The sequence below is a fragment of the Palaemon carinicauda genome, unplaced genomic scaffold, assembly GCF_036898095.1.
Source record: "Palaemon carinicauda isolate YSFRI2023 unplaced genomic scaffold, ASM3689809v2 scaffold3, whole genome shotgun sequence".
Taxonomy (NCBI): Eukaryota; Metazoa; Arthropoda; class Malacostraca; order Decapoda; family Palaemonidae; genus Palaemon; species Palaemon carinicauda.
In genome coordinates this window covers 455,346-467,795 of record NW_027170665.1, presented here as the reverse complement: position 1 = coordinate 467,795, position 12,450 = coordinate 455,346, and the positions used below count along the sequence as shown (strand labels likewise).

Genomic DNA, 12,450 nt, shown 5'->3' with positions numbered 1-12,450 from the left:
TGGGACCGATATATTACTATAGTAATAAATTCATATAAAATAATCACGTTATATGAATATTTAAATTTGATTTCTTACATTACTTGTGGTTAAGCTCGTTATATTATAGGCACATTACTTTTCTTGATTGGTACATCCAAAGTATAACCCAAACAATCGCGCAGAATCATGTATAACGTTACCAGCTTTCTTATTTTGTTAAATAAATATATTTCCCTAATAATTTCCACCTTTTCTCTTTTATGAAAGGCTGAGAAATTTAGAATAAAAGTAAACGGTAAGTTTAATTTTATATAAAGTCCGTCATCAAAGAAGTAAATATAAAATAAATTAAAAATTCTTCTGAAATTTGGCAAATTGGCATCTGTACCTAGAGTTCAGCATTATCATCAGCTGAGCTGGCTGCTGCTGGAATCCAGAGCAACAAAGGCACCTGATCTTGTGTCAGGGCTGACTAAGATTTCATCAGATGACTTCTGGAACTCTGGATATTACACTGGAATATTCGTGAACGTTTGTTCAATTTAGCTTTGTCACTGGTGCATATATATACTGCTGTCGGTGCAATAAGCAGCCATTCGAGTTTCAGTTCGTGAAGTGATACCATCCACCTTGAGCAGCCTAAAACACCTTACGCTCAAAACAGCGACGCAGTTGACTTCTTATTGTGAGTACTTTTACATTTGATCTTGTTAATTCTTTTAACAAATAATATGGGCAATGTGAAGTAAAATGGCTGTTTTGCGACTTGTTTTTTCATTAGGAAGAAATCTCATAAGTCTTTTACCTTTATGTAGCTTGTTACTGTATCAGGTTGGCTTCGGTTTTAGTGATTTACTGTTAGGATTCCGTGAATTCTTTGTTCAATATCGATTTTAAATTTATTTCAACTATCTCATGGTTTTTTGACATTCACGGCTGTGACTACCGTACGTGTGGTCCTGTTGTTGCGGAAATTGTTGTAATGTTGAAGAGCATAACAGCGAAAACGGTGAAAGTTTACTTCTATTTCTTATTCGGCTGTTGTTTCATTCTTTATATGATTAATAATTATTGATATAGGAGCCTTTGTATATCAGCGGCCAGTTCGTCTCGTAGGGATAAAAAATGAACATCAACTAACCTAAACTTTACCCCATAACCTAACCTACAAGCTGTGCGACCCCCCTAACACTGCCGTATTCTAAGTTAGCTGTAATCATAAATGCAGGTGGCCGCCATCATACATACCCCCTCGGTATAATTATGAAGAGCCCTTGTAGTTCGTTGGTATAGACCGTGTTTAAAATTCCGGCAGTTATGACTTGGAAACCACACTTTAAAAGTGATACAAACACCAGAATATCACCGAACCTAGGGTTCTCCACCTAACCTAATCTAGGAGCTATGACTCCTTACCTACTAATTGGTAAACACCCCCCCCCCCCCCCCCCCTTAGACTGCCATACCCTTAGCTTACACTAAGATTAAGCCTCAATTCTGTGTTGGCTTCCCACCTGACATCACTCCTGGCAAGATAACACTATATTCCATTTCTTCAATCGTAAAACTAGCTTCATGTTATCGTATTCCAGATCGAGATTAACAACAACTTTCCCCTTTAATATAATCGATTTGCCAAGTAATAAGGAAGTTTAAACTTATTCCAATAATCTACATTTACCCTGATGTGGAGAATTTCTAATGGCCCTGCCCATAAGGTTTGGTACAAGTAAATTGTTTTAGAATTTGAGTTTACTTTAACATCAGAATTCATCTTGACATCGTAATTAAACTTATGAGCATGATTTGACTGCAGAATTAATCCTTTCCAGTTTTATCCCTTTGTGTGATGTTTCAACCACCTTTGCTTATTGCTTATCAACCCCCACAGCAATGTTCTTATCAACCCCCACAACAATGTTCTTATCAACCCCCACAGCAATGTTCAACTTTAAAAATACATACTATAGTTTCTGTTTGCTTTGAAACAACAATTACTATTGATTTTTAGGGAAGGGTTATGCATTAAATGATGTAAAATCAGTTAGCGTAAAACTGGAGAACAAATATTAAATAAATTCGTTAACTGGATTAACTCCTCAACTGAAAACTTCTTATATAACGATATATTGCAATACTATATACAAATTAACAAGATAATTTAGAAAATACACAAAAATATGTAGTTTTTGGTAAGAGACCATGAAAATTGAAAAGAAGTCATGGGTGTTAGGCCTTCCGTGGGCAAACTTCAGTGCCATCACCAAACCATACAATTCCAGTGAAATTGGCTTCAAAATCATTTACAATTTTGTGTCTTGACACATAAAGATGTCGGTGGTTTTTAACTGATTAATTGCTTGAGGCCCCAACTATGTCTCCTAATTGGGTCCCTCTAAGTTTGATAAATGTGGCGATAACGAGCATCATTAGAGGTTGCGGCTGGAACATTAGCATTGTACAAATTGAAAATTTGACCTTCTGAATTTAGAAGTTATTTGCATTATCTACTGAATTGTGCATGATAATTATAGCTGGCATACCTGCATTTGTGCAGCCATCTAGGGCTATGCCTATAGTTTTTCCATCTTTCCTATAGGAATTTCTTGGAAACTTCATACAGTAATTGGATATGCTAAAAAGAAAATGTTGATTCGGATAAGATTTCTATACATCTTTTACTACTGGTTTTCTCCCCCCCCCCAAAAAAAAAAAAAAAAAAATATACCAAGTTTAAGTTTCTGTTTTGTGAGCGTAACAAGTTTTGTCATAATTTTTCTCATATTGAATATGGACCATTATTATTGAACATCTCAAGGTTCATTTCTCTTGCAAGCTTAATTATTATTAATATTACTAGCTAAGCTACAACCCAGTTGGAAAAGCAAGATGGTATAACTCCAAATGCTCCAACCGGGAAAAATAGCCCAGTGAGGAAAGGAAACAAAGAAATGAATAAACTATATAAGTACAGTAATGAACAATTAAAATGCAATATTTTAAAAACAATAACAACATGAAAACAAATATTTCATATATAAACTATAAAAACATGTAATATATTGATTTTTAGTAGTTGAAATAATGTTTAATATGGCATATTCCAAGCCTGTGGCATAGACCTATATAAATTTAATTACTGGTACAGTACTGTATAAGTATACTATTTAGGAAAAAAAAATCTTGACCATATGCTATATATCAAACAGAATATCTTAAATTTTAGAATTAAAACATTACTCATGAATATCTTGTTGATATATGGTACTAATCTTTTAGTTGAGTTTTGTTTACACCCCCTCCCATCAAGTTTTACTGAAACTTCGTTTTTTTATCCCACCCTCTTCAGCTTTCAGTTATATGTTATGGAGTTCACATATTAACTACAGATCGGTCATTCACAAACCAATTGCCCAAGCTAGTTGTTAGTGATTGTTTTCTGTGTTTCACCAATATCTAGCAACAAAAGTACTGTATATTTTGTGTATTGCGTACAGAGCAGGAAGACTGATTGTTGGCTCTGAAAGCTACTAGTATGTACATCCTAGGATAGCCATCAAAGTCCTGACTTTGTGGAGTTCGCCAATATTAGACCTATTTACGATGTCTCTCAACCGGAAGCTTTTGGTGTACGGCTCGCCAGTACCAGATCCCCAGGCATTTCTACAGGATTCCTTGCAACATCAGTGGGGACAACCTCGATGTCTATGCATTCCCCCCCTTCTGTCTAATGAGGAGACTCCTCAACAAGGTGAAGGCATCGCAGGATCTATCAATGACCCTGATAACTTTGATGTGGTAGCAAACAAAATGGTACCCAGATATTCTACCTCTGCAACAGAGGTACCAAGGGAGTTGCCTCCCCTCCACATCTTACTCAAGCAACCGCATGCAGAGATATACCACAACACTGTCATGGCCCTACTTGACGCTTAGAGGTTATCCAGCATCTCCTCTCACAAAGAGGCTTTTCACGCGCAGTGGTTAAAAGGATGTCTGGATACCTTTGAAAATTGTCAATTACAGTCTACCAGGCTATCGCTCACCCTTGACACTAGATTAAACGGAGTTAATACTGCCTCCTCAATGGAATTCTCTCTTTTCATACGCCGTTTCAAACTTATAGGCCTCCAGTTGTAAGAAGAGCACCACCTTAAAATGTAGTACGTGTTTTATGTTCTCTGAAAGGAGCTCCCTATGAACTAGTACGTCAAGTCTCCGATTGTAACTTGACACTCAAGACGGTTCTCCTTTTTGCCTTTGCCTCTGCAAAAAGGGTCAGCAAGTTGTATGGTCTTTCTTACAACATCACCCATTCAACGGGATGGGGGTAGGTAACCTTCAGCTTCGTCCCTGGATTTGTAGCTAAGACTCGGAAATCATCTGTAGCAGACTCTACTGTAGGTTCCAGCCACTCTGGATTTAGTCTCTCGTGATGTAACTAATGATCAAGACCAGCTGTTACTGTGCCCTGTAAGAGCCCCGAGGCGCATCTCAAGCGCACATTTAGAACTCGCCCACACATCAAATTATGTTTGTAAGCAATGGCATGGTCAAGAGGAGAGTTGCAAAGAATACGATCTCTGCATGGATTCGGCAGGTCATGGACCGTGCACTGAATCCTGACTCTCCTCAACACGACTGTAGACCTAAAGCTAACGACGTAAGTCCTGCCAGCAATAAAAAATGACATAGTTCAAGCAGAGTGGCCGGTCTACCTCCGCTAACTAATGAAGGGTCGTTGACACCTTGTGTAAAAGTTTATGACTAGATTCCAGCTAAGCTGGAAACATATGCAGTATCGATAGTAAAGAGCTCAAGTTTGTATAGTTAGGAAAAATACAAATTACTGTCAAATTTGTCATGTTAAAGGGAAACAAACACAGGACCACTACCTAACCTAAGGTTCCCCCACCTAACCCAACGTAGGAAATGTATCCTTACCTTCTTAGCTACCAGAAGGAGCAGGGCTTAGACTGCTGCATCCTTAGCTTACCATAAGACAAAGCCTAAATCCTGTGTTTGTTTCTCAACTGGCTTCAGTCCTGACAAGGTAACACTAAATCGTAGTATTTCGTAAATCATAAAACTAGCTTCATGATATTGTATCTCAGACGAAGATAATTAAAATTTTCCCCATAAAGAAAATAAATTTGACCAGGAATAAGAAAGTTTACGCCTGTCCCAACCAACTACATATCCCCCAATATTATTATAACATTGAGATTTCAACAGGGAACATTTTTTTTTAAATGCTTCCTTTTATGTCTGCCATAATGTTTTAAAATTATTCATACTCAAGTACTGTATGTACATTAATAAGATTTTAATGTTCTTTAGGATGTTGGTCAGATATATTGTAAAACTTATTGTTTTATTTTATTTCAGAAAAATCTTTTAGCATTGGCTTCATCATGGGTGATGATCAGAGTATGAGTGTCAAGGCTTTCCTTGACGGGGGGAAGGACCGCCAAGAAGTCAGGCGATTTGGTCTGCCAGAAAATCTTGCTACTAACTTTGCTGCTCTTAGGGAGAAGATCTGCACAGTCTTTAACCTGAGCTCTCAAGATATTAAAGTGACATGGAAAGGTATAGTACATTATAAGGTTTTAAGAAAAAAAAAATTTGTTTCTGGCAAGACTTGATTTGGGTTTTCTGTTAGTTATTGATACAGTGATACCTCGGTACTCGACCATAATCCGTTCGAGATCCGTGTTCGACCTCCGATTTGTTCGAGTACCGAATTTTTTTTCCCCATAAGAAATAATGGTATATATTCTATTCCGTTCCCAAGCACTCGAACAGGCCCAAAATATTAATAAAACGTGTACCTAAACAACAATAATTATCTAAATGTGTATGAAATTGGTCAGAAAATCCTATAAAACAATTTTAAACCATTTACTGTACTAAAATAAAACAATTTTAAACCATTTTCTGTACTGTAGTGAACATACCTTTGAGCAGCGGTTCGATGGCATACAGGGATGGATGTGGAGAGGATGGAAGGGGGAGGTTACTGCTTGGAAGGAGAGTCCCCTTCCATGATGTGGCGGGGTAGTTCTCCTTCAGGAGTTGTTTCTCTCTCCAATGAAAGGGTGGGCAGATCTATTTCAGGGGTTTCTTCTCTTCTTTGTCTCTTCTTTGGAGGAGAAACAGGCTTTGATGTAGCAGCTTTCTTTTCTTTTGTGAAAAACTGGTCTATTGTTAATTGTTTCTTCCTCCTCTGCAGTATTCTTCGAAAATGATGAATACCTGTTCTATTACGAATACCTGTTCTATTACGAAACTTTTCAAACCAACCCCTGCTCGCTTTAAATGTAAATGAATCACTTTCACTGGTACTCGGACTTTTCTTCACTAATTCTTCATAGATATGCAACGCTTTTTCACAAATGAACGCTTCACTAACACTTTCCCCGGCCAACTGTTTTTCTTTAATAAATATTAAAAGCAACTTTTCCATCTCCTCAATCACTTGTGGCCTTTGCTTAGTTACCGCCGTAACTCCCGTTGCAACATTCGCCTTCTTAATCATTTCTTTATGCTTTAAAAACGTAGAAATGGTCGACTTCGCCATTCCGTATTCTACCGCTAAATCGGACACTCGTACACCATTCTCATATTTCGCTATAATTTCCTTCTTCAACTCGATCGTTGTTCGCACTGTTTTCCTCTTCTCCTTCCCCTTAACACTCATTACTTTCTTGGGACTCATTATGAAAGCTAAAAAAGCAATTAAAAGCACTGAAAATCACTAAATCACAACGAATGCTGATCGCGCGTTGTCTGAGTGACGCTCTCGAGAGAACTGATGCTTCCCGAACAAGCGAGAGTGGCCGAGATGGCGCGATCATCACAAAGCCCATGCGGTCGTCACGTGTTCGGCTGGTCGAGTACCGAATTTTTGGTCGAGCACCGCAGCAAAAATTTCTCGAAAATTTTGGTCGAACTCCGAATTGTTCGAGTATAGAGTCGTTCGACTACCGAGGTATCACTGTACACTGTACATGCAGCTTATTACTACGTTTAAATTTTACTTGTGTAATATGCTGTTAGTGGTATTTATCAAGTTATTATCAAGCCACACTTTTATATCTTACAGGATTGGTGAATGCATTTTATTGTTTTTCTATATTTTTCAGATTACGAAGGTGATTCCATTGTAATCTCTTCTGATGAGGAACTTGTTGAAGCAATTGCCGATTCTTTGAGTAAACAGAAGATGCAGGTTTTCCGTGTAAATGTGACCCTTGTACAAAGTGACAATAGACAAGGTACTGTATATTGTCTATTTAGACACTTTATTTTCCCCTAAAATTTGTGGTTGTAATACAGTGCGATACATGTTTTATCTGAAGGTGTAATAACCCCTATTTTAGCGTTCATTCTTTGTATTGGAATTGGAAGTGGACAGCAAATAACAATATTAAATATCAATATGTATCAACCTACCATTGGAGATACCAGACTGTCATAAGAATACTGTATTAATTTTGGGTAGATGATTTCATCTGCTTAATATATAGAGACCAATTTTCCAATTTTTTTGAAGCCTTTATATGCAAGTGCATGGTTGACAAAGTAAATTTAGGTTATTATTTGCTTGAGCTTAGTAATCTGTTAAGGTTGTTTTGTATGGTATATTTTTAAATAAAGATTTATCAATGTCACTTCACTTAATTTTTCATATATGTATACAGTACTGTGCTCTGATATTGAGTCAACGCGTTTGAATGCAGTAATATTAAATGGCAAGTACAAATATTGATAGGTTAATTCAACAAATAATGCTATATCCACTGTAGACAAAAAAGCAATAAACCAATTTACTTTAATCCTCCTTTTTATGTATTTCCAGGAAATCAAGAAGGTCATCATTATGGAAATACACAGGGTGATATCCATGAAGGTGTAGTATGTGATGTCTGTGATGGCCCAGTTGTAGGATTCCGCTACAGTTGTGTAACATGTCAAGATTTTGATTTGTGTGGTGTTTGCGAATCAAAAGGCCTGCACAAAGAACACAAAATGATCCGCATGCCAAAACCACTTAGCAGGGTAAGCTACAGTATTTGTGAAGTGTTCTCGTTTTATTTTATTTTCTTTAGGAAGGAAAGTTGGTCACTCATATATGGGGATTTTCATGCTCATTATTTTTAACCCTTTTACCCCCAGGCTATTAGGAAATTTCCAACCCTTAACCCCCAGGGGGTTATTTTTATCCCAGCACATTTTGCAGTATATTTTTTTTAAATTGCTCTAACAGCCTTAATTTTTGTCATAGAGAGGTCAGGTTAGTCTCATTCTCTTGGAAAATGCCTGAATTTTCTCAAAAAATTATCAAAAATATAAAAATTTTTTTTTTATAGCATTTTTTTTGTAAGGACGTACCCGTACGTCCATGGGGGTAAAGGGATGGCTTTTGTGAAACGTACCAGTACGTTCTTTTGGGGGTAAAAGGGTTAAAACAATTCAAACAGTGTGGATTTATGAACACCATGCAAAAGGCTCACTTAGGAAGAACACTGTATACAGTATTTTACTCTTGAACAGCAGTTTTCTGTTAGAAATATTCAAACTTATTTACTATGATGTAATGTACAATATGTATACTCTTTACAAATCTTTGGGAGAGAAACTTCAGGTGAAAACCCAAAGCTATTGCAATCCAGGTCATATTGTGCATTCTTTCAGTACTCTTATATTATTTATTGTGCAAATTTTCTGTCAGTCATGTACATCTTTTAGTATACTAGTACCCTGGATTATCTGAGTCAACTTGCAGTAATGAATGCAGGTTTATAAGAAATAGCTGGCTATTTTAAGGTAGGGTGTACTAATGTACAGTGCATCCTTTTTTAAAGGGGCAATGTTTTGAATAACTATTTAAGAGGAATGCGTTTTGAATACTTGTTCTTAAGACTAATTTTATTATTTTTAAAGAATTGATGGCTGTTAGTATTAAAAAAATTCCTCTATAATGGATTTTTTCGTTCAATGTGTTTCTTTTTAATTATTAAGAGGTAGTGGAATAGCAGATTCTCCATGCATAAATATAAAAAACTGTTATATTGCATTCCAGAATATGAGTGATATGAGTGGCATGAGTTGAAGTGTAAATAACAACTGTAGGTGATGAGTTATCTTTATTTCAGGGGGAGCCAAGAGTTTGGTGGAAAGAACACTCTGGACCTGGATGTAGCTATTCATCTGTCCGAATAGAATCACCTCTTAATGGTGGTGGTGAGGGCAATGGATATTCTTTTTCATCTTCTACATCTACTGGTGCTAACGCTGGTGGTGGCCATGGTTGGGGTCCCTGGAATCCCTGGATGGGACGTGGTGGGGGTCGCTCTTGCAACAGGAATGGTGGTCGTGGATGGAGAGGATGGTGGGGAAAGAACATGGGAGGAGCTAAAGCAGATGCAGGATGCTGGCAAGGCCAAGGACAAACCATGGGAGGGTTTTCCAATCAGCAGCAGCAACAGCAGCAGCAACAACAAGGGCAGCAGCAGCATTCAGAACAACAAAAACAACAGCAGAATAAATCACAGGAAAAAGATCAACAGGGAACTGCCAATGACAATAAGAAAGAGTGCCCTTGGACACGTGCCAATGGTGAACCATGTCCTTTTGCTGAGGGCCCCTCTATACCAAGTCCTGAAAGAGTAGCAGAGGAAGTCCAATTTGCAGCTCAAGAAGCACAAAATATGGCTCACCACGTGGCTCACCATTTTGCTTCCCAAATGGCAACAGATCATGTCGCTAACGTAATGCGTGGAATATGGACAGCCTGGTCTGGGCAGCAGCCTCCTGGTGCTGGACCTACAACAGGGCCCAGTTCTCATTCTTCAAGTTCATCTTCATCTTCATCCTCATCCTCATCATCATCTGCTTCAAGTAGCGGAGGCAACAACCAAGAGGGTGGCAAATCAAAGAATGCTAGCACTGGCCCCAGTCAAAGTTCACATGAGCAATTTCTCAGGAATATTGGAGAAAGTGTTGCCAGTATGCTTGAGCCAATAGGTATGTATTTTTGATATCACTAGAATGACCTTTCCATTAAAGAAATAATTTTTCAAAAGAAACTCGTTGTATAAGACTTGTATATGTATGTTTTTCGTGTTTTTATAAAATTTATAAATTCCAGTGGGTCAGGGGCACTTTACATTTCTTTGATATATATGTAGGAGCTCAATAACATGGACTGTAGGCATTACTTAGGGGCTTTGCAGCACAAAATTTTTAGCCTTATATACTAAAGTTCTTTTCTTCCGTCTTGCTGTCCAACCTTGTAAATTTTACTTGATAGTGTAACTGGCGTTTTCTGCCATTCTTACTTATGCACTGTGTGGCCTCTGAAACCCCAGTCATGGGCCATTTGGCCAAATCCATATGTCCAATCCAATACTGTATTGTGAAGTCTTCTTTCGATTGTCACTAGTTTAGAGAAGCAAGTCTGTAATTTTTACCTTTTTTATCGTAACTTTAATTAGTATTCTTTAATAAACTTGTCAAAGTTTTAATTCCTATTTTTCATTCCTGAACAGGCATTGATGTCGATGTGTCAGTAGAGCATAATGGAATTCGCCAGCGTTGCAGTCTCAGTGAAGATGACTTACAGGCCCGTCAGAGTCCTACATCAAAGACTGCTGATCCGCCATCTAATGCACAACCAACTGCCTCATCTAGCTCAAATATGGAAGTGCAAACTGATGTACCTGAGGAAAGTCCAGTGAGAATGGAAGTTAATAGCCCTCCTGAAGCAGACGCACAGATGGAGTCTGATGTTGAAGATTGGACCTTGGTTAATAGAGATTCGCAAAGTCCAGAGAGCCAAGCAGCAGTTAAGCCTAAAACACCCCCTCAGCAGCGTCCTGTGGAGTACCCAGATTTGCGGCAAGTGGAGACTCATTCAAGTAAGTGTATTTATATTTTTATGCTGTAATTGTTAGTTATGGGGTGCCAACGCAAGAACCCTGTTCCAACCATGTGTTGGAGCAATGTGACAACAAGAAGAAATTCTGGCTTTTATATGTGGTAGGTTGTTTCTATAAAATGACACATAATTACATCTTAAATCTGAAAAATTAATCATAATAATCTGCAACACTACCTTTTCTACTTTTTCTTCTAAGAGAGAATCTATCTTTGTATTGGGGTATATGGACTGTTGATATTCAAATTGCTTATATGTAATGTATTAATGACATGCAAAGTATTCAGTTTATTTTAATTGTTTTCCAGATCCAGCTATCCAGGAAGCTCTCGACCAAATGCAGTCAATGGGATACAGTAATGAGGGGGGCTGGTTAACCAACCTCTTGGAAATGAAACAAGGTGATATTAATCAGGTGCTTGATCTGTTGCAGCCAGCAAACAAATAATTCAGAAAGGTTCGTTCTGTTGGGACCAGCACATAAAATTAGTCATTATTTACATAATGTATGAGGAGTTGATGTGTTTATAGGGCTCATAAGAATTTTATATGTAACAGTGGCTTGCTCTTTTTTTTATTGGTATACCAGTAGCTGTCTACCAAATATTAATCTAGTATTTGCCTTTACGACTTTTTCTGACACCAGTACAGTATACTACATTTGATAGTTGTTCATCACATGTAAACAGATATATATATAAACAGTAGTGGTTGACTTGTTTATTAGTCATTTTGTATTATCCATAGATTTTATTTTGTTTTCAGCATAGTGTGGCTTATGTGTAGGAAATTTGGGAAATGCTGAACCTTCTACAAACTTGATTGAAGGTTCTGGCTTTTTTCTTATCAAGTATTAGACTACTATAACCATCATGGTATTTAGGTGAATGGAAATATATCGATAGCCATTCAAACTTTACTATAGGGAATCAGTTCTTATTTTCTTTGAACTTGGGTGTGTATAACTGTGATTTTTTTTGTATGAAAAAGATTTGTGCGTGAATGGTATGCACACATAAAAAAAATGCTCACATATGGGAAGGAAATGTTCTAGTTCCTAAGAAAATATTGTAATGTGTATTCAGTATGTGAAATATAAATATCTATATATTGATTTAAAAATTATTTCTAATTCCTTTAACATTAGATGAGCCAGTCAGAAAACAATTATCATCATGGTACATTCTATTTACTATGATTCATTGGAATCTTAATCTTCTCAGATAAGACAGAGCTGATGTTGTATATCTTACATTTTTGGCATATGACTGCTAGAATTTTCATAATTCTTTGTGCTGTGAAGGTTGGAGCTGGGTTTTCTCAGTGACAACCTTTGTGGTTTTGCATATAAGAATTTAAATGTATGGTATATTTAAAATTGTAATACCCTTAGAAGCCATTGAGATGAGGGTGTAATAATACATAGCTTAGATCATTAAACTGTCATGTACCTAGGTATTATGCCTCCATCAATAGGATAATCAAGAAGAATACAATGGTAATTTTAAAAATACATGCTTGTCACT

The 12,450-nt window shown here is 37.1% G+C and overlaps 1 protein-coding gene across 1 annotated transcript; it reads left to right on the top strand.

Annotated features, from left to right (window-relative positions):
• The first annotated feature begins 387 nt into the window (after nucleotides 1-387).
• ref(2)P (refractory to sigma P) lies at nucleotides 388-12,049 on the top strand. Its single transcript, XM_068368861.1, has 7 exons — nucleotides 388-667; nucleotides 5,371-5,571; nucleotides 7,128-7,259; nucleotides 7,844-8,043; nucleotides 9,141-10,011; nucleotides 10,536-10,904; nucleotides 11,233-12,049. The coding sequence occupies exons 2-7, from the start codon at nucleotides 5,397-5,399 to the stop codon at nucleotides 11,370-11,372; spliced, it is 1,887 nt and encodes a 628-aa protein (XP_068224962.1). The 5' UTR covers nucleotides 388-667; nucleotides 5,371-5,396; the 3' UTR covers nucleotides 11,373-12,049.
• The last annotated feature ends 401 nt before the right edge of the window (nucleotides 12,050-12,450 follow it).